This window comes from Pongo pygmaeus, chromosome 4 (genome assembly GCF_028885625.2).
Source record: "Pongo pygmaeus isolate AG05252 chromosome 4, NHGRI_mPonPyg2-v2.0_pri, whole genome shotgun sequence".
Lineage (NCBI taxonomy): Eukaryota > Metazoa > Chordata > Mammalia > Primates > Hominidae > Pongo > Pongo pygmaeus.
The window spans coordinates 70,963,417-70,989,763 of record NC_072377.2 but is presented as its reverse complement, the minus strand read 5'-3'; the positions used below and the strand labels follow the sequence as shown (position 1 = coordinate 70,989,763).

General features: G+C 38.7%; 3 protein-coding genes across 10 annotated transcripts in view; 1 reads left to right on the top strand and 2 right to left on the bottom strand.

Moving 5' to 3' along the window:
* TRAPPC13 (trafficking protein particle complex subunit 13) overlaps positions 1–20,755 on the bottom strand; it is a 40,708-nt gene extending 19,953 nt beyond the window's left edge. For all 7 annotated transcript variants that reach the window (XM_054487514.2, XM_054487515.2, XM_054487516.2 and 4 more), the window contains exons 1-4: positions 20,614–20,755; positions 10,294–10,362; positions 9,617–9,716; positions 7,976–8,060 (exon numbers count right to left, since the gene is read on the bottom strand). In XM_054487514.2, the coding sequence (XP_054343489.1) occupies positions 7,976–8,060; positions 9,617–9,716; positions 10,294–10,362; positions 20,614–20,659 (300 nt within the window). In that variant the 5' untranslated portion in view covers positions 20,660–20,755. The remainder of the gene's footprint in view (positions 1–7,975; positions 8,061–9,616; positions 9,717–10,293; positions 10,363–20,613) is intronic.
* SHLD3 (shieldin complex subunit 3) lies at positions 15,002–20,709 on the bottom strand. Its single transcript, XM_054487529.2, has 2 exons — positions 20,614–20,709; positions 15,002–16,257 (listed from the first exon to the last, which is right to left on the bottom strand). The coding sequence occupies exon 2, from the start codon at positions 16,135–16,137 to the stop codon at positions 15,385–15,387; it is 753 nt and encodes a 250-aa protein (XP_054343504.1). The 5' UTR covers positions 16,138–16,257; positions 20,614–20,709; the 3' UTR covers positions 15,002–15,384.
* Positions 20,756–21,268: 513 nt separating the features above from the next.
* TRIM23 (tripartite motif containing 23) overlaps positions 21,269–26,347 on the top strand; it is a 34,812-nt gene continuing 29,733 nt past the window's right edge. For both annotated transcript variants that reach the window (XM_054487512.2, XM_054487513.2), the window contains exon 1: positions 21,269–21,507. In XM_054487512.2, coding sequence (XP_054343487.1) covers positions 21,427–21,507 — 81 coding nt within the window. In that variant the 5' untranslated portion in view covers positions 21,269–21,426. The remainder of the gene's footprint in view (positions 21,508–26,347) is intronic.

Genomic DNA, 26,347 nt, shown 5'->3' with positions numbered 1-26,347 from the left:
ACAGGAACCTCATCTTCTCTTGCTCACCACTATGGCACAGTGCCTGGCACATAGTAGGCAATTAATCAATATTTGTTGAATAATGAATGGATAAATTTATGATAAAACTTCCAAGGCAAAAAAAAATTGAGGGAAAGCAAAGATCACATTAGGTCATGGGAATTAGTGGAGGTTTTTACATGAGAGTTAGGATTCTTTTAAGTTTTTGTTTCTTTTAAAAAACAGTTTTGCAGTTAATTCTAACCCAATAATCTTATGTTAGACACTTTGAAATGGGATATTTATTAGTGCTGTGTCTTTTGTTATACTCAGTTGTAAAACAATAGTAGCTCACATTTATTTGGTACCTATTATGTGCAAGGCCCTGTTCTAAGCATATTATTCATTTAATCCCCATATCCTGAAGTAGGTATTAGTATTATCCCCATTTCACAGACCACAGACAATGAAACCAAGGCACAGAAAAGTAACAACTTTCCCAAGGTTATACAATTCATAAGTAATAAAGCTGAGATTCAAAATTCTTTTTTTTTTTTTTTTTTTTTTTGAGACAGAGTTACACTCTTGTTGCCCAGGCTGGAGTGCAATGGCATGATCTCGGCTGACTGCAACCTCTGCCTACCAGATTCAAGCGATTCTCCTGCCTCAGCCTCCCGAGTAGCTGGGATTACAGGCGCCCATCACCATGTCCAGCTAATTTTTTGTATTTTTAGTAGAGACGGGGTTTCACCATGTTGGCCAGGCTGGTCTTGAACTCCTGGCCTCAGGTGATCTGCCCGCCTCGGCCTCCCAAAGTGCTGAGATTACAGGTATGAGCCACCGCGCCCAGCCCTAAAAATTCTTAAACATTTTTCTTTTGTTTGGAGACAGAGTCTCACTCTGTCACCCAGGTTGGAGTGCAGTGGCACTATCTTGGCTCACTGCAACATCTACCTCCCAGGTTCAAGTGATTGTCCTGCCTCAGCCTCCCCAGTAGCTGGGATTACAGGCAAGCGGCACTAAGCCTGGCTAAATTTTGTATTTTTAGCAGAAACGGGGTTTCACCATGTTGGCCAGGCTGGTCTCAAACTTCTGGCCTCAAGTGATCTGCTGCCTCGGGCTCCCAAAGTGCTGGGATTACAGGTGTGAGCCACTGTGCCCAGATATAAATTCTTAAACATTTTTGAAATTAGAGAAAAAAAGAAATAATTGAACCCATTGGCTTTCTGTTGAATATGTTTTCCTATGTGTCCTATGTGTCATTTTAATCATAACTGCAGTTTTTTGATCAGTAGGATTTGAAAAGGCAGAGAGGAAAGAGGTTGGGGGAACTTATTCTAAGTAAGTTGAACAGAGCTAGCAAAATACCACAAGTGTGAAAGCTCAAGATGTCTTCAGAGGACACCAAGAGTTTGGTATAATTGGCCAGGCATTGTGGCACATTCCTGTAATCCCAGCTACTCGGGAGGCTGAGGCAAGAGAATCACTTGAACCCAGGAGGTGGAGGTTGCAGACCCATATTGAAAGGGTCTACTTGGAATCAGGGAAATCACACCCAAAGACCAATTTTGAAACATAAAGAAAAAAAATCATCAGGACCTCCAGGAAAAATTATGAAATAACTTACAAGGCAAGAGAATTAGACTGGCCTCAATCCTCTCAAAAACAACATACACAGCTGAGCAATAAAGGAGTAGCATTTTCAAAAAACATAAGGAAATAAAAATGTAAACAAAAGATTTTAAATCTAGCCAAACTAAACTTGAAGTATTGAAAAACACCTTTCAACAAGGGCTCAGAGAATATTGTACCCACAAGAACTTCCTGAGCAATCTACTTAAATATTTTTAATATTAAAAGCCACAATTCACGATGACTAACAATAACTATAAATATGCACGAAACAGCATAGTCTTTTTTTTTTTTTTTTTTTTTTTTTTTGAGATGGAGTCTTGCTCTGTCGCCCAGGTTGGGGTGCAGTGGTGCGATCTTGGCTCACTGCAAGCTCTGCCTCCCGGGTTCACGCCATTCTTCTGCCTCAGCCTCCCGAGTAGCTGGGACTACAGGCGCCCACCATCACACCTGGCTAATTTTTGTATTTTTAGCAGACACAGGGTTTCACCGTGTTAGCCAGGATAGTCTTGATCTCCTGACCTTGTGATCCACCCGCCTCAGCCTCCCAAAGTGCTGGGATTACAGGCATGAGCCACCGCACCCGGCCGAAACAGCAGTCTTTATGAAGCAAAATATATGAGATTTTAGAATATATATATATAGAAATACACTAGTAATATGAGACAAACATGCCACTCTTAGTATAAGACAGATGAAGTTGATAATAAATAAATATATAGAATCTAGCCCTAAACAACACAATTGATAAAATAGCTCTTATGAATATATATATATATATCTCTCTAGCTTTACAGCCAATAATAAAACATACACATTCTTCTCAAGTACACACAGAAAATTAATAAAAAATCAATATTGGGTCATAAGACATCATCAGTAAGTTCCAAAAGCTGAAATATTACAAGAACAACACTGATTGGAATGTAATAAAACTATAAATTATTAACAACAATTAAAATAGAAAAAAAATAAGCCTTTCCCCCTAAAAAGCTTTTCCATTAAACAACCCTTGGGTAGAAGGTGAAATACAAATGAAATTACAGAATTCTTTAAAAAGTAATGATAAAAATATAAAAAAAGTTTTTAATTTGGGCAATTCTGCAAAGTATTTTCACATTTATTATATTGTCTTAATGTAAGATGCAGTGTTTGGGATGTTCAACAATGCTACTACCTCTTTACCGTTGTACAGTAGGCATCAGCTCTTCCTTCCACCATCAATTTTTAATTTTTAATTTATTTTTTAATTTGGTGTCACTACATTGGGCAACAGAGTGAGATGCTGTCTCCAAAAAATAAAAAATAATTAGCCAGGTGTGGTGGTATGCAACTGCAGTTACAGCAACTCGTGAGGCTAAGATGGGAGGATTGCTTGAACCCTGGAGGTGAAGGCTACAGTGAGCTATGATCACACCAACCTGGGCAACAGTGTGAAACCTCACCTCTTAAAATCAAAAGTAATGAGAATAAAAATGCTATGCATTTGAATCTTCAGGATATAAAAAGCAGTGAATCAGAGGAAAATTAACTTTTATCAATATAAATCAAAGAATCAAAATAAAAGAATAAAATTCCTAGCTAAAAAAGGTAGAAAAAGAATAAAGTAAATAAACAGAAGCATAATAAAAGAAATAAAAGCACAAGTTAAACAGAATAGAAACATATGGGATATAAGTAATTTTTTAAGTCTTGGATTTTTTTTGAAGTTAAAATACACAAACCAAGAGCTAGCTAACTTAATCAAGAAAAAAACCAAACCTAAGAAATGACCAGGGGAAAATGTTGCAATACAATAATTTTTTTTTTTTTTTTTTTAGATGGAGTCTCACACTGTTGCCCAGGCTGGAGTGCAGTGGTGCAATCTCGGCTCACCACAACCTCCGCCTCCTGAGTTCAAGCGATTCTCCTGTCTCAACCTCCTAGTAGCTGGGATTACAGGCGCCCGCCAGCATGCCCAGCTAATTTTTGTATTTTTGGTAGAGATGAGGTTTCACCATGTTGGCCAGGCTGGTCTCGAACTCCTGACCTCAGGTGATCCACCTGCCTCGGCCTCCCAAAGTGCTGGGATTACAGGCGTAAGCCACTGCACCCGGCCAACAGAAGAAAATTTTAAGAGCCTACTTTACAGACCTCTATGCAGATAAATGTGAAAATCTACACGAAACGAAATGGATTATTTCCTAGAAAAAAACAGCTTAACAAAATTGACACCCTTAGAGATAAACTGCTTAAACATACTAGCATCCATAGGAAAAAAAAAAAAAGAAAAAATGTTATCAGGGAGCTTCCCCATTTTAAAAAAGAAAAGAACTAGCTCATACGATTTGGCAGGGAATTCTATAAATCGTTCAAAGAATAGGTAATCTAAATGATCCACAGTTCTCTGTATTTGTTTTGTCTTGTTTTTTTTTTTTTTTTCTCAGACAGGGTATTGCCCTGTCATCCAGGCTAGAATGCAGTGGCACAATTATAGCTCACTGCAGCCTCGAATTCATGAGTTCAAGTGATCCTCCTGCCTCAGCCTCCCAAGTAGCTAGGACTACAAGTATGCGCCACCATGGCCAGAGAATTTTTAAATTTCTTTTTTGTAGAGACGTCGATCATTATATTCCCCAGGCAAGTCCTGGGGATCCTCCTGGATTCAAGGGCTCCTCCTGCCTTGGTCTCCCAAAGTGCTGGATTACAGCCATGAGCCACTGAGTCTAGCCTGATGCACATATTGTTCCAAAGCACTGAAAATACTGGAAAAACATCCAAAATCTTTTATTAAGGAACCATAATACTGACACCTAAAACCTGATCAAAAGACAACACTCACACAAATACAGGTCAATATCAAGCTGTGCTTCATGACCTATATCCTCTTAAGTGATTCTGATGTCACAATTGGCTTGTCTGGCCAGGTACGGTGGCTCACATGTGTAATCCCAGCACTTTGGGAGGCTGATGCAGGAGGCTCGCTTGAGTTCAGGAGTTCAAGACCTGCTTGAGCAACATAGCAAGACCTTGTCTCTAAAAAATATTAAAAAATTAGACAGGGATAGTGTCACACCCCTGCAGTCCCAGCTACTCAGGAGGCTAAGGCAGTAGGATCCCTTGAGCCCATGAGTTTGAGGATACAGTGAGCTATGATCATGCTACTGCACTCCAGCCTGGGTGACAGAGCTAGATCCTGTCTCAAAAAAAAAAGAAAGAAAAAGAAAAATAGCATTATTATATATCATGAGTCTGAATGTCTAGTTGAGCCTAAGAAGACCCCTAGTGAGTACTGCACTGCTTATAATTATTGTTATTATAAAAGTGAATAAAGGCATGAAATATAAAATCATGTTTTAGAACATGCATACTACTGTATTCTTTCATCTTTATAGTACTGACATCTTAAAGTATATGCCTTTGCTGTTTTATTAATCTATCTTATAAAAATAAATTCAATATTTACTGAATTTACTGAATTGCCAGTATTTACTGAATTGCCAAGAAATTCAATATTTACAACATAGAAAGACAAAAGTATATGTTCTCAAACTTCTGAAAATCAGATCTTTTCACAATCGAGTGCAGAGGTTGGCAAGCTTTTTCTCTGAAGTCATTAGCAAATATTTTAGATTTTAGAGGCCATACAATCTGTTTCAACTATACAACTCTGCTGTGGTAGCTGGAAATCAGCCACAGATAATACATAAACAAATGAGTATGGCTGTGTGTCAATAAAACTTTACTTATGGACACTGACATTTGAATTTCTTTTTTGTTTGTTTGTAGAGGCGGTGCCTTGCCATGTTGTGTAGGCTGGTCTCAAACTCGTAGCCTGAAGCAATCTTCCTGCCTTGGCTCCCAAAGCACGGGGATTATAGGCAGGAGCCACCACACCTGGCCTGAAATTTGAATTTCATGTAATTTTCACACATGTCACAAAATATTCTTTTCAATAATTTGAAAATGTGAAAACCATTCTTAGTTCAAAAGCCTTACAAAAACAGACAATGGACCAAATTTGGTCTTTGGGCTGTAGTTTGTCAACCCCTAATTTAATGAAAGGCAGAGACCCCATCCATATATGACAAACATATGTACGTGTATGCACAAATTTGCATCCAGTTTCTGGAAGTTGGGTCTATTTGCTCTCTAACATCCTTGTTAACTTTAAAACTCTATGATCATTTTCAAACTTGTTCTAATTAGAGGTCCTTTTTGGCAATACTCCAATTACCTGAACTCATCAAAGACAGGTTTTACAACAACTTCTCCCCCACATACTGTGAATTCTTACCTTCTTTTTGCTCTTTTTCTTTTGAAGAAATTTCAGGTCGTTCGCGGAGTTAGCATATTCTATCTTTTAATTTCTACATTACTTCGAAGGTCTTCTAACTGTTCCATTTTCTACAAAGCATCCCATACAATGTGCTCATATCAGTCTTTCTAACACAGAGAGTGCTCAAAAGCCAACCGCCTGCTGTTTTTTATTTAATTTTTTTCAGAGACAGGTCTTGTCCTATAGCCCATGCTGGAGTGCCCAGGCAAAACTCAATGCAGCCTCAAACTCCTGGGCTTAAACAATCCTCCAGTTTCAGCTTCATGAGTAGCTGGGACTCCAGGTGTGTGCCAGCATGCTCAACTACTTTTTAAATTGTTTGTAGAGATGGGAGTCTTGTTATGTTTCCCAGGCTGGTCTTGAACTCCTGGCCTCAAGCAATCCTTCTGCCACAGCCTCCCAAAGTGTTGGGATTCCGGGTATGAGCCACTATGCCAGGCCTGTTTTTTTTTTTTTCTTAATTAATTTTTTTGTCTGTTTTAAAAAATAATTTTTCGAAAAAGGTTAAATAAAACCTTAGCCTGGCTTTCAAGATGCTCTATTGTATGGCTACTGATATGGTTTGACTCTGTGTCCCCACCCAAATCTCATCTTGTAGCTCCCGTAATTTCCATGTGTTGTGGGAGGGGCCTGGTGGTAGATAACTGAATCATGGGGGTGGGTCTTTCCTGTGCTGTTCTCATGACAGTGAATAAGTCTCATGAGATCTGATGGTTTTATTTATTTTTATTTTTGGGGGGATGGAGTATTACTCTGTCACCCAGGCAGCCTGGAGTGCAGTGGCGCAGTCTTGGCTCACTGCAACCTCAGCCTCCCAGGTTCAAGTGATTCTCCTGCCTCAGCTTCCCAGGTAGCTGGGATTACAGGCACACGCCACCACTCCTGGCTAATTTTTGTATTTTTAGTAGAGATGGTGTTTCACCATGTTGGGCAGGATGGTCTCGAACTCCTGACCTCAAGTGATCCACCTGCCTCGGCCTCCCAAAGTGCTAGGATTACAGGCATGAGCCACTACACCTGGCTGAGATCCGATGGTTTTAAAAATGGGAGTTTCCCCGCACAAGCTGTCACTCTTTGCCTGCTGCCATCCACATGAGACATGACTTGCTCCTCCTTGCCTTCCGCCATGATTGTCCCCAGCTACATGGAACTGTAAGTCCATTAAACCTCTTTCTTTGGTAAATTGCCCAGTCTTGGGTATGACTTTATCAGCAGCATGAAAATGGACTAATACAGCTACTATTCCTCTGTACCACCTTACCGACTCTTACCAAGTGAAATTTGTTCACTGTTAAAAGAACATATGTGTACCGCTATGTCTCTGCCTCTGATTACCACGTCTCCCTTGCCTTGTTATCTGTATCCTCCCATTCTTTCAAGATCCTCTTCACATTCCCTCTCCCCCAAAGAAACCTTCCTGATTGATATAATCTCCAGTGATCTTTCCTCTTCCATGTTAATGATATACATTAACAAATACTAGACTGCTATTTACCTTTGACTAGCACATTTTCTCACACAAGCAATCACAAATCTTGTGGAATAGGAAAAATGTTTTCATGCCTAGCATAATACTTTATAACTTTAGGCATTCATTAGTGCTTGTTAATGACAATTAAAAATTATTGTATCAAACATGCATTTAATGAAGTGCCAAAAACATAATAGATATAAAAAAACCTTTTTTCTTTCTTTTTTTTTTTTTTTGAGATGGAGTCTAACTCTGTCACCCAGGCTGGAGTGCAGTGGCATCTTGGCTCACTGCAACCTTCACCTCCTGGGTTCAAGCCTTAGCCTCTCCTGCCTTAGCCTCCCGAGTAGCTGGGACTACAGGTGTGCACCACCACACCTGGCTAATTTTTGTATTTTTAGTAGAGATGGAGTTTCACCATGTTGGCCGGGCTGGTCTTGAACTCCTGACCTCAGGTGATCTACCGGCCTCAGCCTCCTAAAGTGCTGGGATTACAGGCATGAGCCACCACGCCTGGCCTAAAAAAAAACCTTTGTTAAAGACTAAAATACATCCCAAGTAAGAATGTTACTTACTTTTACCAATATGTCTTTTACAACTTGATTGCTATCATTATGAACGCTGATATAACTGGAAAAGGTCTCTCCCAAAAATATATTCCTGTAAAATAAAATAAGTATTTAGGCAGAAATCCATTCAGGTTTTTTTTCTTTTTTTTTTTTTTTTTTTTTGAGACAGAGTCTCGCTCTGTCACCTGGGCTGGAGTGCAGTGGCGCCATCTAGGCTCACTGCAAACTCCACCTCCCATGTTCACCCCATTCTCCTGCCTCAGCCTCCCGAGTAGCTGAGACTACAGGCGCCCACCACCACGCCTAGCTAATTTTTTGTATTTTTAGTAGAGATGGGGTTTCACCATGTTAGCCATGATGGTCTCCATCTCCTGATCTCATGATCCGCCTGCCTCAGTCTCTCAAAGTGCTGGGATTACAGGCATGAGCCACCGTGCCCATCAGGTTTTACATTAAATAATCTGTTTGAGAATCACTAAGAACTTCAAATGGAGAAACATTTACTAAAGGATAGAATTCTGGTGAAATACTGCTTCAACATTCCTTTGTTCACACTAGGCCACTCATTCATTACCTAGTGCAATTCAAAATACGGATGTAATCTATAAAACATGATACATCTTGGCCTTTGACTACTGTACAAAATGCCAGCCTCACCAGTAACTATCTAAGTTACTGATATTGGGGTATTTTTACCAATTTATTTTATTTCCTAAGTTACTTGAATAAAAATCACCAGTGGTTTTATTTTAGATAGTTTTATACTTTTTACATGAATATATTTCTCAGTTTTTCAAGACGCTAGTCAATGACCACATTCTGTAAAACTATAAAAACAATCTGTAAAATTACTTTTTGTCTCAAATTCTGTCTGTCACAAACAGAGTGGAACCAGGGGCTTCTACCTTATTATTAATCTAGAATAATAATACAGCTAAGAATAACAGAAGAAATAAATTTAGAGTTCCTAATTAGCTGACAAGTCTGGTAACTCATTTTGGGAGAGGACTATGATGCAAAAAACAAAGAGTGGCTTCTGAAAAAGACATTGACATTAGTAGTTAAAAGACTATGTGGCCATTAAAAAATATAGTAAGATCTAAAGAAGAAAGTTAAAATTCTATTATGCTAGGAACCACTATTAACATTTTATCTTGGTATATATCTTTTTTTTTAATAACAGAAAGCCATAATCACATAGTATGATTTTTTAATAATATTTTTGCCCCTCAAATGTATCATGTCCTAGGCGCAGTGGCTCACGCCTGTAATCCAAGCACTTTGGGAGGCTGAGGTGGGTGGATCACCTGACGTCAGGAGTTCAAGGTCAGCCTGGCTAACATAGCGAAACACGGTCTCTAATAAAAACACAAAAATTAGCCAGGGCAGTGTGCACGCCTGTAATCCCAGCTACTTGGGAGGCTGAGGCAGGAGAATTGCTTGAACCCAGGAGGTGGAAGTTGCACTAAGCTAAGATGGCACCACTGTACTCCAGCCTGGGCAATAGAGTGACACTCCATCTCAGAAAAAAAAAAAAAAAAAAAAAAGTAAATGTATTATGAGCATTTCCCCATCCCATGGTTCTGTTTTGAAAACATAATTTGTAATGGCTTTACAAGGTTTCTTATGTGAATATGTCATTCTTACCCAAAATTTTGTGGTAAAGTCAGCATTTCTCCCAACATTAAAACTTCTGCACCATTAACAGTTGAAGGATCATCTCTCATCAGCTGGTTAAAGAGATCTCCTGAATGAAGAGAAACACATAAAATTCTAACACCTACCCTTTAAATAACTTTTACTTATATAAAGAAATAGCTGGGAGAGATATTTTAAAAAACAACCTCGTGACAAAGATGCTATTTAAAAAGTCTAACTTCTAGATTTTAATACAACAAAGCATGTCAAAAAAATTCTGATCTCACAGGGAATGGAAACTTTAGAAACAAAGAAAAATATACGTCATGAGATAGAAAATATGCTAGAGAAAGCCCCAATAATTCTAAAAAAAAAAAAAAGGGAATGCTAATACATACATTGATGCAACATTTGAGGATGAAGGCAATTTTAATAGTATTATGAATATGAATGTATCTTAAACTGTCTCATATTGCCATAGGATATCAACATAATTTGGACTTGTAGAGCATAAGTAAGACCTGCTACTCAGATGGCCATCTTTCACATGATACAAAAATAGGCAACAAAGAATCCAGCAAATGGTTAGCATAAAATTTACAGGGCTAAGCTTAGTCCAAGGTAATGCAGGCAATTCAGGTTTCAACTTTTCCCTAGGTGCAAATAGAGGAAAGCATGTGCCATACCAGGTAAGTCTTTCTCTTCACATGTTACTGGGATATTGGTGAATAAAGTAGGCTTAGTCAGCCGCATCACTGTGAAGTAAAAAAGTAAAAGAAAACAAAACATTAATACTGCTTAGGGTTAATATTCTCAAGTCTAGTGTATGATATTCATCCATTTTATACTAACATAAAATATAACCTAAATACTTCCTAAATATAATACTACATACTTCCTAAGGTTATCACACACCAGTGATTTATTAAGAACTGTAATGTTACAAAAAGAATTTTATATAAGAACCATTTATTTACAACCTATGAATTATAAAAATTAAATGTAAATACAATATACATTCATTATAGAAAAACTGGAAAATATAATTTTTAAAGCTTAAAGAGTATTAGGAGCATAAGGCTTTAAAAAAATTCTAAGTGACTTTGCCGTAAACAATAACAACAAAATATTAACATTGGAAACTCAATAAGTGATTTTTTTTTTTTTTTTTTGAGACAGCCTTACTCTGTCACCCAGGCTGGAGTGTAGTGGCGCGATCTTGGCTCACTGCAACCTCCGCCTCCCAGGTTCAAGCGATTCTCCTGCCTCAGCCTCCCGAGTAGTTGGGATTACAGGAATGCACCACCATGCCTGGTTTTCTTTTTTTTTGTATTTTTAGTAGAGACGGGGTTTCACCATGTTAGCCAGGCTGGTCCCTAACTCCTGACCTCGAGTGATCTGCCTACCTTGGCCTCCCAAAGTGCTGGGATTACAGGCATGAGCCACCACGCCCGGCCAAATGTTTCTTTAAGTAATATTAATTCTGTGTAGAAATTACAAAAATGTCAGAAAACATATAGGTTTATATAATTCCAACCAAAAAAAGATATTATTTTTGGAACATGACAGAATGTGTCTAAAGTTTATCTAGTGAAACAAATAAATGAAAATAAGCTAAGGAAATTAACTGAGAAAAAAAGAGGAAGAACTGAATTTACTACATATTATAACATATTAAAGTCCGTAATCAACTAATTGGCTTATTAATATAAGACCATACCGATATATTAGTTTTTCAAAAAAAAGATAGGATATACTTATATAAAGAAATAGCTGGGAGTGGCCAAGCATGGTGGCTCATGCCTGTAATCCCAGCACTTTGGGAGGCCAAGGTGGGCGGATCACGAGGTGAGGAGATTGAGACTATTCTGGCTGACACGGTGAAACCCCGGCTCTACTAAAAATACAAAAAATTAGCCTGGCGTGGTGGCGGACGCCTGTAGTCCCAGTTACTCAGCAGGCTGAGGCAGGAGAATGGCGTGAACCCGGGAGGCAGAGGTTGCAGTGAGCCGAGATTGCGGCACTGTACTCCAGCCTGGGCGACAGAGCAAGACTCCGTCTCAAAAAAAAATATTAAAAAAAAAATAAAAAAATAACTGGGAGAAATATTTTAAAAAACAACCTCTTGACAAAAAAAAAATCAATTAAAGGATTAGAAGTTAAAAACATCAATTAGCAAAAGGATTATTCATTATAAGGTGCAAAGACATGGTTAGCTATCTGGAAAAATAAAATCTAACTAAAAAATTCACTTTAAATATAAATAGATAAAAATTAAGCCACAGAAAAGTAAAAAAAAAGAAATTGAATATTTATTAAATATAGTCTAATGAGAGTAAACACTCCATAATTTTTTAAAAAATCTTTTTCAGTTACTTCTAAAGACTGTCGTTTGACCACATCAAAATAAAAACAAAAACATAAAATTAAAAAATCATAAAAACTTGTAAAATTTTTCAGAAAATGAATCACAGAGGGCTAGTTCATTATTAAAAGTATTCCTTCAAATCTGGCTGGGTGCAGTGGCTCATGCCTGTAATCCCAGCACTTTGGGAGGCCGAGGCGGGCGGATCACGAGGTCAGGAGATCGAGACCACAATGAAACTCCGTCTCTACTAAAAATAAAAAAAATTAGCCTGGCGTGGTGGCGGGCGCCTGCAGTCCCAGCTACTCGCAGAGGCTGAGGCAGGAGAATGGCGTGAACCCAGGAGGCGGAGCTTGCAGTGAGCCGAGATCACCCACTGCACTCCAGCCTGGGTAACAGAGCGAGACCCCGCCTCAAAAAAAAAAAAAAAAAAAATTCCTTCAAATCAAAGCCAAAATACTATAAAGACTATAGACCTACATGGTCAATTCACAATATAAGTAATGTTCTAGCATATGTAAAAATGTACCACCCAACTACTAATTAACCAACTATGGCATTCATATCAAATTTAGTGGCTTTCTCATTCTGGTTTCAGCTTAAATGTCATCTTTTTCAGAAAAAAAGTAACAGGTCATTCTGTTTCACTCATGGTACCTTGTATTTATCATGCACTATATTTATTTGTTTATAGCACTCCTTTCCAAACTCCATGAGGTCTAGGCTCTTATGTACTACGTTCAGTTTTGTAGCATCCATATTTGGTGTAGGTTCTGCTATTCAGGTCTTCCCTGAATAAAATAATTAGTACTTCATGAAAGTCCCTAAATAACTGACATTATTTTGAAAGTATAAGTTTCAGAAACTGAAGCCAATTAACAACCTACTATATTAAGCAGCTGGCTTTTGAAATAGTCAACAAATGCTTCCCTTAAAATTTCTGAAGTTACTCTGTATATCTAGCATTTACTGAGCATTTACTAGCGCCAGTCATTATGCTAAATATTTTACAAGCTGAATACATTTAATTCTCATGAGTACTCTCTAAGTTGGTATTACATTAACCCCAATATACAGATAGGGCATTGACAATGCCTGCAGAGGGTAATTTGCATACAAAGGATTATATTAGTAGATAAGCGGTAGAATCTAGATTTGAACCCTGGTGATTTCACTCTGTTCAAAAATAATTCTCTATAATAATTATTAATTATAAGCCTGGAGCCATAAACCTGGAATGTCATGCCTTACCAGAAATACCCCATGGGAATTCAAAGCAGGAATGTATTCCAAAGAGTATTAATCAGCTACAGATGAATATGGGGAGGCGTTTCCAACCTTCACTCTTATTTTTAACTATGAAAACAGATAAAAAGATGCCCTGAAAACAGATAAAAAGGTGCCCTGAAAGTGATACACAGGAAGCAGTTTCTCCCAATTTAAACAGCTAAAATCACTGAGACAGGGTCTCACTTTGTTACCCAGGTTGGACTACAGTGGCACGATCATGGCTGACTGCAGCCTTGACCTCCCGAGCTCAAGGGATCCTCCTGCCTCAGACCCATCCACTCCCCCTGCCCACCAAGTAGGCACATGCCCACGTACATGCCTACTGTCGCATGTCACCATGCCTGGTTAATTTTTGTATTTTTTGTAGAGACGGGGTTTCACCATGTTGCCCAGGCTGGTAAGTTCACTTTTAGTACCAGTTGGTGTTTTCTATTTCTTCCCTATTATTTTTTTCATTTCATTAGAAAACAAATCTGAATAAAGAGAAAATACAGTCTCAAGGGAATCCTGAAACATTCTTTTTTTTTTTAGTGCCCTGGAGTTCACCCAAACGTGTAGCTAACATATTTGCTTATTATAGGTCCAAATTTCTATTATAAAGAAAATTCCTATAAAGCTTAGTTTTTCATGATTCCTGTGTTTTAGCAGGGGATGAGATGGTGGATAAAAAATGATCCTCCATTAAAAATAAAGTGATCCCAACTTGGTATTAAAAGCAACTTTTTTCTTCATATTTTCAGATTATGGCCTTTGGAGCAACATAGATGCAACTGGAGGCCATTATCCTAAGCCAATTTATGCAGGAACAGAAAATCAAATACCACATATTCTCATAAATGAGAGATAAACAATGAGTATACATGGACACAAAAAAACAGAACAATAGACACTGAGGCCTATTTGAGGGTAGAAGGTGGCAGGGGGTGAGGACTAAAAAACTACCTATTGGGTATTATGCTGATTACATGGGTGACAAAACTATTTGTACACCAAACCCCTGTGGCACACAATTTACCCATATCACAAATCTGCACATGTACTCCTTGAACCTAAAATAAAAGTTAGAAAGAAAAAAAAATTAGTGGGCTTCCATTTTAAGCAACCTCAGCCATCTCAGGCTATGAAGAATCCCTCTGAAGGGAACGTTTACCATGCATTATCAAGCTCCTACCATGACAGGCACTGTGCTTCAAGGTAAATATGTCTATATTCCTAGTAAGTGCAGTCTTATTTTTCTTAGGGAGCTGGTGTGTTTAATAGTAGTAATGACATGTAAGCTGTGTGAGGGCAAGGTCCATGTCTGTCTCCTTCCCTAGTATATCCTAGCACCTAGTGCAAAATAGGCATTTAAATATGTTAAACAAATATACATGCTTCTACAAAACTTTTATTGTTTTAATCCCTTTGAGCATTTTTATGAGGTGATGTGTAAAACCAATTACAAGATTATGCTTATGGGGAACCTACAATGACTCCAATCATCAGCCAAGTAATAATTAGCACTAACTATCATTAATATTGAATTATCTGTATTAGAAGAAATAAACAATAATTCAACATTTGATAGTTTCCTTCAAAACAGGTTATAGCCTTAAAGATATATTATCATTTTAGGCAAAGTATATATTTTGTATCGTTGCTTGAAAACAGCCTATCAATTGTTATTACATATCTTTGGAAACATCATTATGAATCTAGACTAGTCTCCCACTTTGAACTACATTCATGCCACATAAATAGCATTCCAAAGAGAATTATTTCGAGTTTTATTTTTTAAAAAATTACACTTGAGGTAAGGAAAAAAATACAGTAAAATTAGATTTTAGAGATTAACCAAAATCCAAACTATACAACTTAATTCATGACTATTTAATTCAATCACAGTTTGTAACAAAACAAAAGGAACAGAACATTTTACCTTCAAATTCAGTGTAAACAATAATTTATCACATTTAAAAGAAAGCTGCCAATAAGTAGAACTCAGAAATTTCTTGACTTAATTGACAAGCCTAGGAATTCTAAAAAGTCATTAAAAATTTTAAAACCTGTAAAAATTATTTCATCTATTTCAATCCATATTCATTTCATTCAGAATATTCTTTTTGACAATCAGTGGAATTCATTACATACTAAAAATAACACCATATTTATGCACAAATAAATTAATTTTTCCAGTAAGAGCTAATCTTCCTTTAAGAAGACTTCCCACATATTCACAATACATAATATCACAGAACACCCATATTTGGCCTAAATGCCTCTGAATTGTAGCATTACAAGATGGAAGTTCATTGTGCCTAATAATTTGATTGAGTTTTGTCCAAATGTCTTCCAGAGTTTGGCTGTTACAAATAGTGTGTTCTATTGTCCATCTTGCTCTATAAAGTGAGTGTAAATTTAGTGCCTTTAAACTATCTTGCAATTTTTTAGACAAAGGAGAAATCTTTTTAGTACAATTATTGCTGGGAAGGGAAATACTCCAAGATCTCCTCTTGTGCTGTTTTCCCTTTTCTGATTGTTTACCCAGATTTCCAGAATTAGTCTGTTCCTTCAGTGTGTGTGACCAGGTTAAATGCTGCTTTTTCAAGCAAGGTTGAAACTCCAATAGATCTACTGTGCAATCGTAACTGTGTGACTTAGCATCATGTTCTGAAATGGTTAAGTACTGTTTCACATCTTCAGCTGCCTCTCCAGAAATCACAGGTGGTGATCTTTTAGGTCTGAGTGGAAGCTTGGACCCATCATATGGAAACCAAGGTATAAATCTTGATAGCGGACGAGTAGGAAAGTCTTGAATTGCTTTTTCTGCAATTTTTGGCAGTTGTGTGGGATCACTCTCATATGGTCGATAATGTAATATTACTTCTGTAGTCATTCTGCAGTAATCCAGTTACTCTTAGTGATGAGAAAATTTCTTAGCTGAACTCCTCAGAGCTAGAATGTTAATTTACTATTGCAAGATTGTCTCTCTTGCCAAATCAGAGGGAAACAGGACCTAAAGTAGAAGTATTGCAAAGAATAAGATATGGTAGGGATACCCTGCCTACCAACAGGCAAGGAGAAAAGGAAAAACAAAAACCAAAAACCAATCCCAATGTGGTATTTTACCAAAGTGCTATTGGTAAATGTGAATGTAATCTACAAAGCTGAAAATTCTTTCTCTTACCAAAATAAGGAATCTGAACTAGATGCCCTATAAAATCACTTCCTGCCTAAAAATGCTAGTAGTCAACATGTTTAACTCAATAGATATAAAGGACTTGGAAGTATCGATATTAGTATATTAAGTAATAATAGTCTTAAAACTTTAGCAGAAACAAAGAGTAAATGAATGATTCTTAAAATATTGTTTTCATATGAATTAACAAAAAATGTAATATTTAAAAATTTGAGGCAACTAAATTAAGGACAATGAAATCACTGTAAATTCTAATCCAACATGGTGAAAACCCGTCTCTACTCAAAATGAAAAAAAAAAATTAGCTGGGTGTGGTGGCGCATGCCTGTAGTCCCAGCTACTAGGGAAGCTAAGGCAGGAGAATAGCCTGAACCTGGGAGCCAGAGGTTGCAGTGAGCCGAGATCGTGCCACTCAGCCTGGGCGACAGAGCAAGACTTCATCTCATTAAAAAAAAAAAAAAAATTCTAATCTGTCTGGAAGAAAATTAATCATTTTATACTTAAAATTATATAGATTTGCCAGGTGCGGTGGCTCACGCCTGTAATCCCAGAACTTTCTGGGGGCCAAGGCGGGCAGATCATGATGAGGTCAGGAGCTTGAGACCAGCCTGGCCAACATGGTGAAACCCCGTCTCTACTAAAGATACAAAAAATAGCCAGCCGTGGTGGCATGTGCCTGTAATTCCAGCTGCTCAGGAGGCTGAGGGAGGAGAATCGCTTGAACCTGGGAGGTTGAGGTTTGCAGTGAACTGAGATCGCGCCATTGTACTCCCATTGCACTTCAGCCTGGGTGACAGGGCAAGACTCTGTCTCAAAAAAAAAAAAAAATTATATGGATTCCACCAAACAAATATATAGATAGAATATTTGATGATTTCACGTCATTCTCTATAGTAAAAACTAAAACCATTAATATGGTTTAACTTTGCTAATATGGTTTAACCAGGCTAAGAACCAGTTTTGTGACACTGTCTTCTCCTCATAATCCAGACAATTAAACAGTATGGAGACCCTAATACCACGGCTTTTGAATTCCAATTTGGAGAACAAGAAGTCTAGACTCCTATTTTTTTTCTCTTAGAGCACAGAAGTCCTCAAGTTGCCCCAAATTAAGTCACTGATCCAGCATATGGTGCATAGGCTCAAGAATGGAGCCTTCCAGTATCTGCAAGTTAGGCTTCCTGATCAGGCCCAAAGCTGTAAGAGCCATAAAACAGGTTTTTCACATCCTAACAGCAGCAGAAAAAAATAAGTTGAATCCCTTCTCCCCAAAAATCATTAGAGAATTACTTGATGAGGGTTCTCCCACTGCTAGGATAACCATGAGTGTGGATTCTTGTCATCGTATCACAATAGAATCACTGTCTGATTCTGAAGAGTTAGAAGAATTAATTTCATGATTCTTTTTACCTACTGATACTGCCCACTAACAGATCTGACAACTCTCAAATTCATAAATAATTGTGATCTTTAACATCCATAATTTTAAATATAGATCTAAATGTTATCATATATTCTTTCAAGAATTAATAATGCACTAATGTTTTTCTTCCCTGTTCCTTATACTTTCACATTGTAAAATATGGCACTGAGAAATTCTCTTGTCTAAAGTCAATCAGTGTTATACTCAAGGGACAACTTTTTTTTTTTTTTTTTTGAGACAGAGTCTTTGTCGCGCAGGTTAGAGTACAGTGGCACAATCTCGGCTTACAGCAACCTTCGCCTCCCAGGGTCAAGTGATTCTTGTGCCTCAGCCTCCTGAGTAGCTAGGACCACCGGTGCACACCATCACGCCTGGCTAATTTTTGTATTTTCAGTAGAGACGGGGGTTTCATAATGTTGACTAGGCTGGTCTCGAACTCCTGATCTCAACTGATCAGCCACCTCACCCAACCAAGAATAACAAGATATATCTTTAACATTTTACATATTAAAAAATAAAGTGAACTTAAATGACCACTTAAATTAATACATTTGGCATTCAGCATCAGTAAATTGAAATGTGTGAAAATTGTTGATTAACTAGAACGATGGGTTAACTATAAGATGGTACCAAAGAGGTTTAATAAAATTGAAACTATCAGTCAATTTTAAAGCACTTGTCCGTTTCCATTTAGGCTGCTTACTGTTTTTTTTTTTTTTTTTTTGAGACAGGGTCTCACTCTGTCACCCAGGCTGGAGTGCAGTGGCGCAATCTCAGCTCACTGCAGCCTCTGCCTCCCAGGTTCAAGCGATTCTCCTGCCTCAGTCTCCCGAGTAGCTGGGATTAAAGGTGCCCACCACCACACCTGGCTAATTTTTGTATTTTTGGTATAGACGGGTTTTCGCCATGTTGGCCAGGCTGGTCTCAACTCCTGACCTCAAGTGATCTGCCAGCCTCGGCCTCCCAAAATTCTATTACAGGCGTGAGCCATCAGAACTGGCTTAGGCTGCTTAAATATTCTTTCTTAGGTATCCTCTGTTTTGGAAAAAAAAGAATAACAGAAAACTAAAAATTCCCAGTGGCAGTCTCTGTATCACTGGAATTTAACTTTTTGTTTGTTTTTTGAGACGGAGTCTCGCTCTATTGCCTAGGCTGGTGTGCAGTGGCATGATCTCGGATCACTGCAAGCTCCGCCTCCCGGGTTCACGCCGTTCTCCTGCCTCAGCCTCCCCAGTAGCTGGGACTACAGGCGCCCGCCACCACGCCTGGCTAATTTCTTGTATTTTTATAGAGACGGAATTTCACTATGTTAGCCAGGATGGTCTCGATCTCTTTACCTCGTGATCACCCGCCTTGGCCTCCCAAAGTGCTGGGATTACAGGCGTGAGCCACCACGCCCTGCTGGAATTTAACTGTTTTTAATAGCTTCTAATTTGTATAAATCACACGTAGCAGCTAATAGAACTGTTCCAAATTCCCATCAGAGTAGCTGGTAGAGGAATTCTCTCTGAGAATGTTGCTTCATTCTTTAGGAGGCAACACGGACTCTTGGAAAGAGAGGCAGGCCTTGCGTTGAAACACTGCCTCAATCACTAGCTATGTGATCTTGGAAAAGTTACTTAAACTCTGAGAATTAATATTCACTCCACATACTTGAAATGAGATTGTGAGATAAAGAACATGACAATTAGTTGCTTTTCTTCTTTTCCCTCTTCTCCACGAGTAACAATCCATTTTAATCTCCATTTTAGTCTAGATCATTTGCTCAGGTTAAGCTTACAGGTCCCATCACTGTATCACTAAACATTACAAAGTTCCACAGTAAGAGACAATCTCGCTAACACAGGCATCATTATATGAGACTGATGAGCTTCTAGAAAGTCTGATGACTACATCATAATGGGAAGGATAAGGCGTTCCTCAAAATGGATGCCATAAGTAAAGTAAGTGCAATTCAATTGAACCCAAATGTTTATTGAGCATTTCCTCAGCTCATTCAAGAAGTCATTGTTAATCATATATTAGGGCATCCAAGAAACAAAAAGCGCATTTGTTGTAGTAAAAAACAAATAAAATAAAGCTGAAAAGATTTCAAATAAAAGGTTTCCAGAAAATAGGCATAAAAAAATTGTCCTAAAAAAAAGGTCCAGCTGTTTTTTCCTAAATAATGATCTAATTAAATCACCAAACTTACTCAAAATGGCGTGTACAAAAAATGAGAGTTGACATTAGATCTCGGACATATTTCCCACATACACAGTGATTTGAAGTAAACTGCAGTTTGTTTTGAATAAATCTAAGTTATATGTTGTATTACTATGTATTGCTAAATTCTTTGCACTACTGTCATGCAATACTAATTTTACAGGGGAAGCTTAAGCCTGATTAACTTCGTCAGTGCCACAGGAAGAAACAAGAGACAGAAGGAAAAAGCACTTTGGATGCCCGCTGTAATTCACAGAGATCTCCACGGTAGGAGCGGGACGTCAGCTTCTGCGGCTAAAATCTCGTGACTGAAGCAGCACAGATCAGAAAGAATGATTTACCAGGTATCTATTTCATTCTAGAAAGGGGCCCATAAACCTAAAAAGCATCCAGGCGAAATCGCTTCCTCCCGCTTGGCGGCAAAGGACAGAGCAGGAGGACGAGCACTGAGTGTTTAAGAATGATGAGGCCTACGTGGTAAAGGCTTCGATAAATAGGGAATGCAAGAAAACAGAAAAGGGGGAATCAGGTTCGCAAAAGTTTACCTTTTAGCGCCAGCAGGTGCTCCTGTTTAGGGGGATTCACTTCCATTTTGAGCGGCACTTTTGACCCAAGGCCAACGGGGGCTGGACAGGTTCAACTTGGCCCGGAAGGAAACGGAAAACCTCGCGTTTGGCAAAACCAAAAGTCAAACGCACTCTCAACTCTCCAGTGGTGGTATCTTAAATTCTCTTACTATGTCCTTTACAGACTGGCTTCTTTTCAACAAGTCCATTTCTTCTATCTTAGAAACGTAGCCATAAAATACTTTGTTTTCCATCTGCAAGCGCACATCGCGACTGCAGGAAAAGAAACCACCCCTCGGTAACAATACGCGGCCTCCCAAAGGCCGACGTTGCCGGAGCTTTTTTTTTTTTTTTAAAAGAGAGACAGAGTGGCATGCTGGGATTTGTAGTTTATCCAAAAACCGCGTTGCATGCAGGGAGATGCCCGTACCCCTCACCGCCCTCAGTTTACGCCCTGGCTGGTTTGCGTTTCGAGAGGAAAAATCATTAAAGAATCTGGAGTTTCACCCCAAAACTTTAATTCTGTTTTATCCCTTCTTTTTTTTTCTTGTCTTTCCTCCAGCAGCTGCAGACTACATAATGAAAAATAACAAAAGTGCCCATGCGCGACGCTGTGCAATTAAGCACCCCACGACCGCAGGGAGGAGGAGTAAGAGTTGGCTAAGCGGCGCCTAGTATCCTACTGCGCCTGTGCGCCGGTGGCGTGCGCAGAGGCCTCTGGGTAGGTGGCTCAACCCCGCCTCTCAGTTGAGGACTCCTGAAGGCTGTTTCTGTGGCGCTGCTCCTGCGAGGATGGCTACCCTGGTTGTAAACAAGCTTGGAGCGGGAGTAGACAGTGGCCGGCAGGGCAGCCGGGGGACAGCTGTAGTGAAGGTGAGGGACCTTGCGTGCTCTGTTCTCCACCATCGGCCTCCCTTCGGTTCATCCTGGAGACCTGGCGGCATCGCCGCGGCCCAGGATTCGATAGGTGGGATGCGCGGCCTCTGGGCCCCTTTTGGCGTTACAAGTCTCGTCCTCTCCTCTGCATCCTTTCTCTCCTATGGCCTGAAATTGCCTGGTCTTCTGCTCATGACATGTCATCATCGGAACATTTGTGAAAAGGAGCTTGCGGGCCAGTGGCAGTGACCTAGACCGGTCTTTTCTCCAGGTCCTCTGCTTCTAGTTAAACTCAACAGACATTAATTGGCTTAGTATTATAAATTGAGTCATCATCATCGTGACTACGTACTACGTTAGGTGTTTTAGCTCGTTAATATCTACTTATGAAGTAGATGTTAATTCCCATTTTACAGGGAGGAAACCCAGGTTTAGGTAAACACAGTGTCTGGCAGAGCCCCGGGTTGGCCGGCTTTAAAGTCTGTACTTTTCGCTGTTCTACTGCGTCTGTAATCAGACATCTGTTATTGGCTGAGCTGCCCTCTCCCCTGTTAGTAGTACAGTCTATTAACACTTTTCACAAGTCTGCAACATTGTCATAGCTGGGCATTAACGATAGAGTTTATGAATTTTCTTATGCTCGAACTTTGAGATTCTACCATGTATACGTGCTCCAGAATGAATTTGTTAAAAAATCATTTGAAATATGTGGCACTCATTTTTCCCTTCCACTGTTGTGCACGGAAAGATCTGGAGGGGAGAACTGATCTCATTGGTTTATAAAGTAACCTTCAGGAGCATCTCTAATCTAAGAGATTGATAATTCTCATTCGTGGCTACATATTAGGATCACTGAGGAGTTTTAGTACACTACTGATGCACTCCTCCTCCAGTTCTGATGAGGTTGACATCAGTATATTTTAGGAATTACCAGAAGTTATTTTAATGTGCAACCAGGGTTAAGAATTACTGATCAAGGTAGTATATGAAGTTTTTTTTAACATCTTGAAAAGTAGACACCTATGATTATTCAGATAATGTTGGTTTTATATAACAGCAAATGAGACATTTCTTCCCACAATTTAGTATCAGTCAATATTGGTGGTTTTTGATTCAGATGACTTTTAGGTACTAATGAAGTTATTCTACAGGTACACAGCATATCTGATATGCAAAGGAGCTCTCATTATTAGGCATGTTGTGTGATTGAGATTTTATTTATTGAATTGTGCTTTTACTAAGTAGAGAATACTTGCAGAGTACTTTGTGAATTAACTTGAAGTTTAAGTTTTATTTCATAATTGGAATGGGTATCATTGCAGTATCTATTTTTTTGTTACCCTGTTTGCCTTACAGTCTCAAAAGTGTACCAAAGCCTGATGTAACTCCAGTTTGTTACAGCACAGAATTTGATACGTTGGAGGCTCACCTTGTTCATTTTCATCTTAACATGTAAAATGTTCCTGAAATGTGCCATAAAATAGTCCTTTCTGACAAAATCTTCATGCCATAATTTGTAGTAGGTACAGTAGCATAAACTAAAAAAACCTCACTGTCATTTCTATAGATGAAAGCAAGAAGTATTTATTGGAAGGTAAAAGTTGAAGTATGTAATGCTAATACTGTGTAAAATGGCCTTTTGCTTGTGAACAAGTTGATAATGACATGGTTTTTATCATTGAGGAAAACGGTAACATAAAAATCTGATATTGTGGCTAGGCGCGGTGGCACCCGCCTGTAAAGCACAAAGTGCCTGGGAAGCACTTTGGGAGGCCAAAGTGGGCGGATCACTTGAGGTCAGGAGTTCGAGACTAGCCTGGCCAACATGGCGAAACCCCGTCTCTACTAATAATACAGAAAGTAGCCAGGCATTGTGATGTGGGCCTGTTAATCCCAGTTACTCAGGAGGCTGAGGCAGGAGAATCACTTGAACCCAGGAGGCGGAGGTTGCAGTGAGCTGAGTTTGTGCCACTGCATTCCAGCCTGGGCGACAGAGTGAGACTCCATCTGAAAAATAAAAGATAAAAAATCTGATATTGTGAAATAACTGACATTTAAAAATGTATCACAGAAAGTTTCACACCTTTAATCTCAGCACTTTGGGAGGCCGAGGTGGGAGGATTGCTTGAGCCCCAGAGTTTGGGACCAGCCTGGGCAACATGGTGAGACCCTACCTCTACAAATAATATTAAAAAAAATTAGCCAGGCGTAGTGGCACATGCCTGTGGTACCAGCTACTTGGGAGTCTGAGGCGGGAGGATTGCCTGAGCTTGGGAGGTCAAGGCTGCAGTGAACCATGCTCAGGCCACTACACTCCAGCCTGGCTGACAGAGTGAGACCCTTTCTCAAAAAAAATAATAAAATAATAATAAATAACAATATAAAATAAAATATAATCTGATTGATTACAGTTTGATTTACAAGTAATAAGTTTGAAGCTTTTTGGGCATTTTTTGAAGTGTAAAATTAAGAGCTTTTTCCTATCTAGGGCTTTTTGCTGTTAACCACAATTCCTATTTATAGATACTGAGGAAATATTTTCTTGCTGTATTATTTACCGAGTTGATGCAAAATAGTCTAGTAACTTTATTTTTGGATGTGTGTTTGGTTTGCTAATCAATGGAATTTTATTAGTGCTTTTTGAAAAATACGTTAACAGCATAAAGAAGTTCTTTTAAATCTTGTATAGTGATGGGATCAGAGATTCAGGATTGAAATGAACTAAACAATTTTAATATGGTTCTTTGGAGTTTATTGTCATAAACAAATTTAATTTATTAGAGTATCATAATACAGCATTTATAAAATGTTGCATTTATTTTATATCAAATTCTATTGTGAATTTTTGAGACAGTGCCTCACTCTGTCGCCCAGGCTAGAGGGCAGTGGCACAATCTTGGCTCACTGCAAGCTCCGCCTCCTAGGTTCATACCATTCTCCTGCCTCAGCCTCCCGAGTAGCTGGGACTACAGGTGCCCGCCACCACGCCTGGCTAATTTTTTGTATTTTTAGTAGAGATGGGATTTCACCATGTTAGCCAGGATGGTCTTGATCTCCTGACCTCGTGATCTGCCCGCCTTGGCCTCCCAAAGTGCTGGGATTACAGGCGTGAGCCACTGTGCCCGGCCTGTGAATATTTTTTCTATATTTAATTGAATTTTTTTTTTTTGAGGCAAGTTCTCACTCTGTCACCCAGGTGGGAGTGCAATGGCACGATCATGGCTCATAGCACCCTTGACCTCCTGGGCTTAAGTGATTCTCCCACCTCAGTTTTTGATTTTTTTTGTAGAGACAGGGTCTCGCTGTGTTGCCCAGGCTGGTCTTGAACTCCTGGCCTCAAGCAGTCCTCTTGCCTTGGCGTCCCAAAATGCTGTGATTACAAGTGTGAGCCACGGTGCCTGGCCTAAATGAATTTGATAACGTGAAACTTTCCCCTTTTTAAAAAATGTAGGATAAATTGAAGTATGTGTATATATGAATAATAGATGGAATTATACATGGATAGCTGTTCCCCAGTTGTTTGCCTTTCTCATGGGGAACCAGTGTTCCAATGTTACTGGTGTCCTATGTATCCTTCCGGGAAGACAGTACGCTTATACAACAATATAAAAAAAATTTGCTCTTTCCCCACCTTTATGCAAAAATGAATATATCCTATTATTTTTCTTTTTGCTTTAATCATATGAAATCATTCTGTGTATACATGAAAAACTTCATCTTTCTCACTATCCTGTATAGTTTTATAGTATTATGAATGTGCCACAATTTATTTTCCAAGCTGATATTGATGTATATTTACTTTGTTTCCAATTTTTTGCTAATGCAAATGATGCTTTAAGGAATAACATACAGATTTTGTCACACGTGTCTAATATGCTTGTAGGATAAATTCCTGCAACTAGAATTACTGAGTTATTTAAATTTGTTAAGTATTGACAAGTTGCCCTCCATAGAAGCTGTATTGCTCAATAAACATTTCATAGCAATTAGTAATGTATGAGAGGGTCTGCTTTCCCACACCTTCACTAACAAAGTGTTACCAACATTTTTGATCTAATCTGAAAAAAGTATTTTGATGTAGCTTTAATTTGCATTTTTCTTTATTTTTTTTGAGACTGAGTGTCACTCTGTCACCTAGGCTGGAGTGTGTTGTCGTGATCTTGGCTCACTGCAACCGCCACCTCCCAGGCTCAAGCGATTATTCTGCCTCAGCCTCCTGAGTAAACTGGGCTTACAGGCGCCCACCACTATGCCCGGCTAATTTTTTTTGTATTTTTAGTAGAGATGGGATTTCACCATGTTGTCCAGGCTGGTCTCGAACTCCTGACCTCAGATGATCCACTCGCCTCGGCCTCCCAAAGTATTGGGATTACAGGCATGAGCCACTGTGCCTAGCTTTAGTTTGCATTTTTCTTATTATGAGTTAGATTGAACATCTTTTCACGTAAAGAATTTTCATCTTCTTTTCTGTGAACAATGTTATGTTTCTTATTTTTATTCATTTTTCTCTTCCTAAACCCTTATTTACATTGAAGGACTAAATTTAAATTTCTTTTGAACCATAATAAGATGCAAAGCAATTATGAATTATCACTGTATGGTGAAAGATACTTGCATCTCAAGCACTAAGTCCAAGTTAATTGTAGAGTTAGGTTTAAAATCATAGTAGATTTAGTCTGATTTCTGCCTTGGGTTTTCTGTTTTTTACCTTGTGTTGTGTGTTTGATGATGGTGAGCTTAATTGTTTTTAAATTATTTTACTGGACTTTATGTAAGCAGTAGGTACTTGGTATTTAAAATACCCAGTTCCTGAGGGTTCTTTGGTCCAACAGGGAAA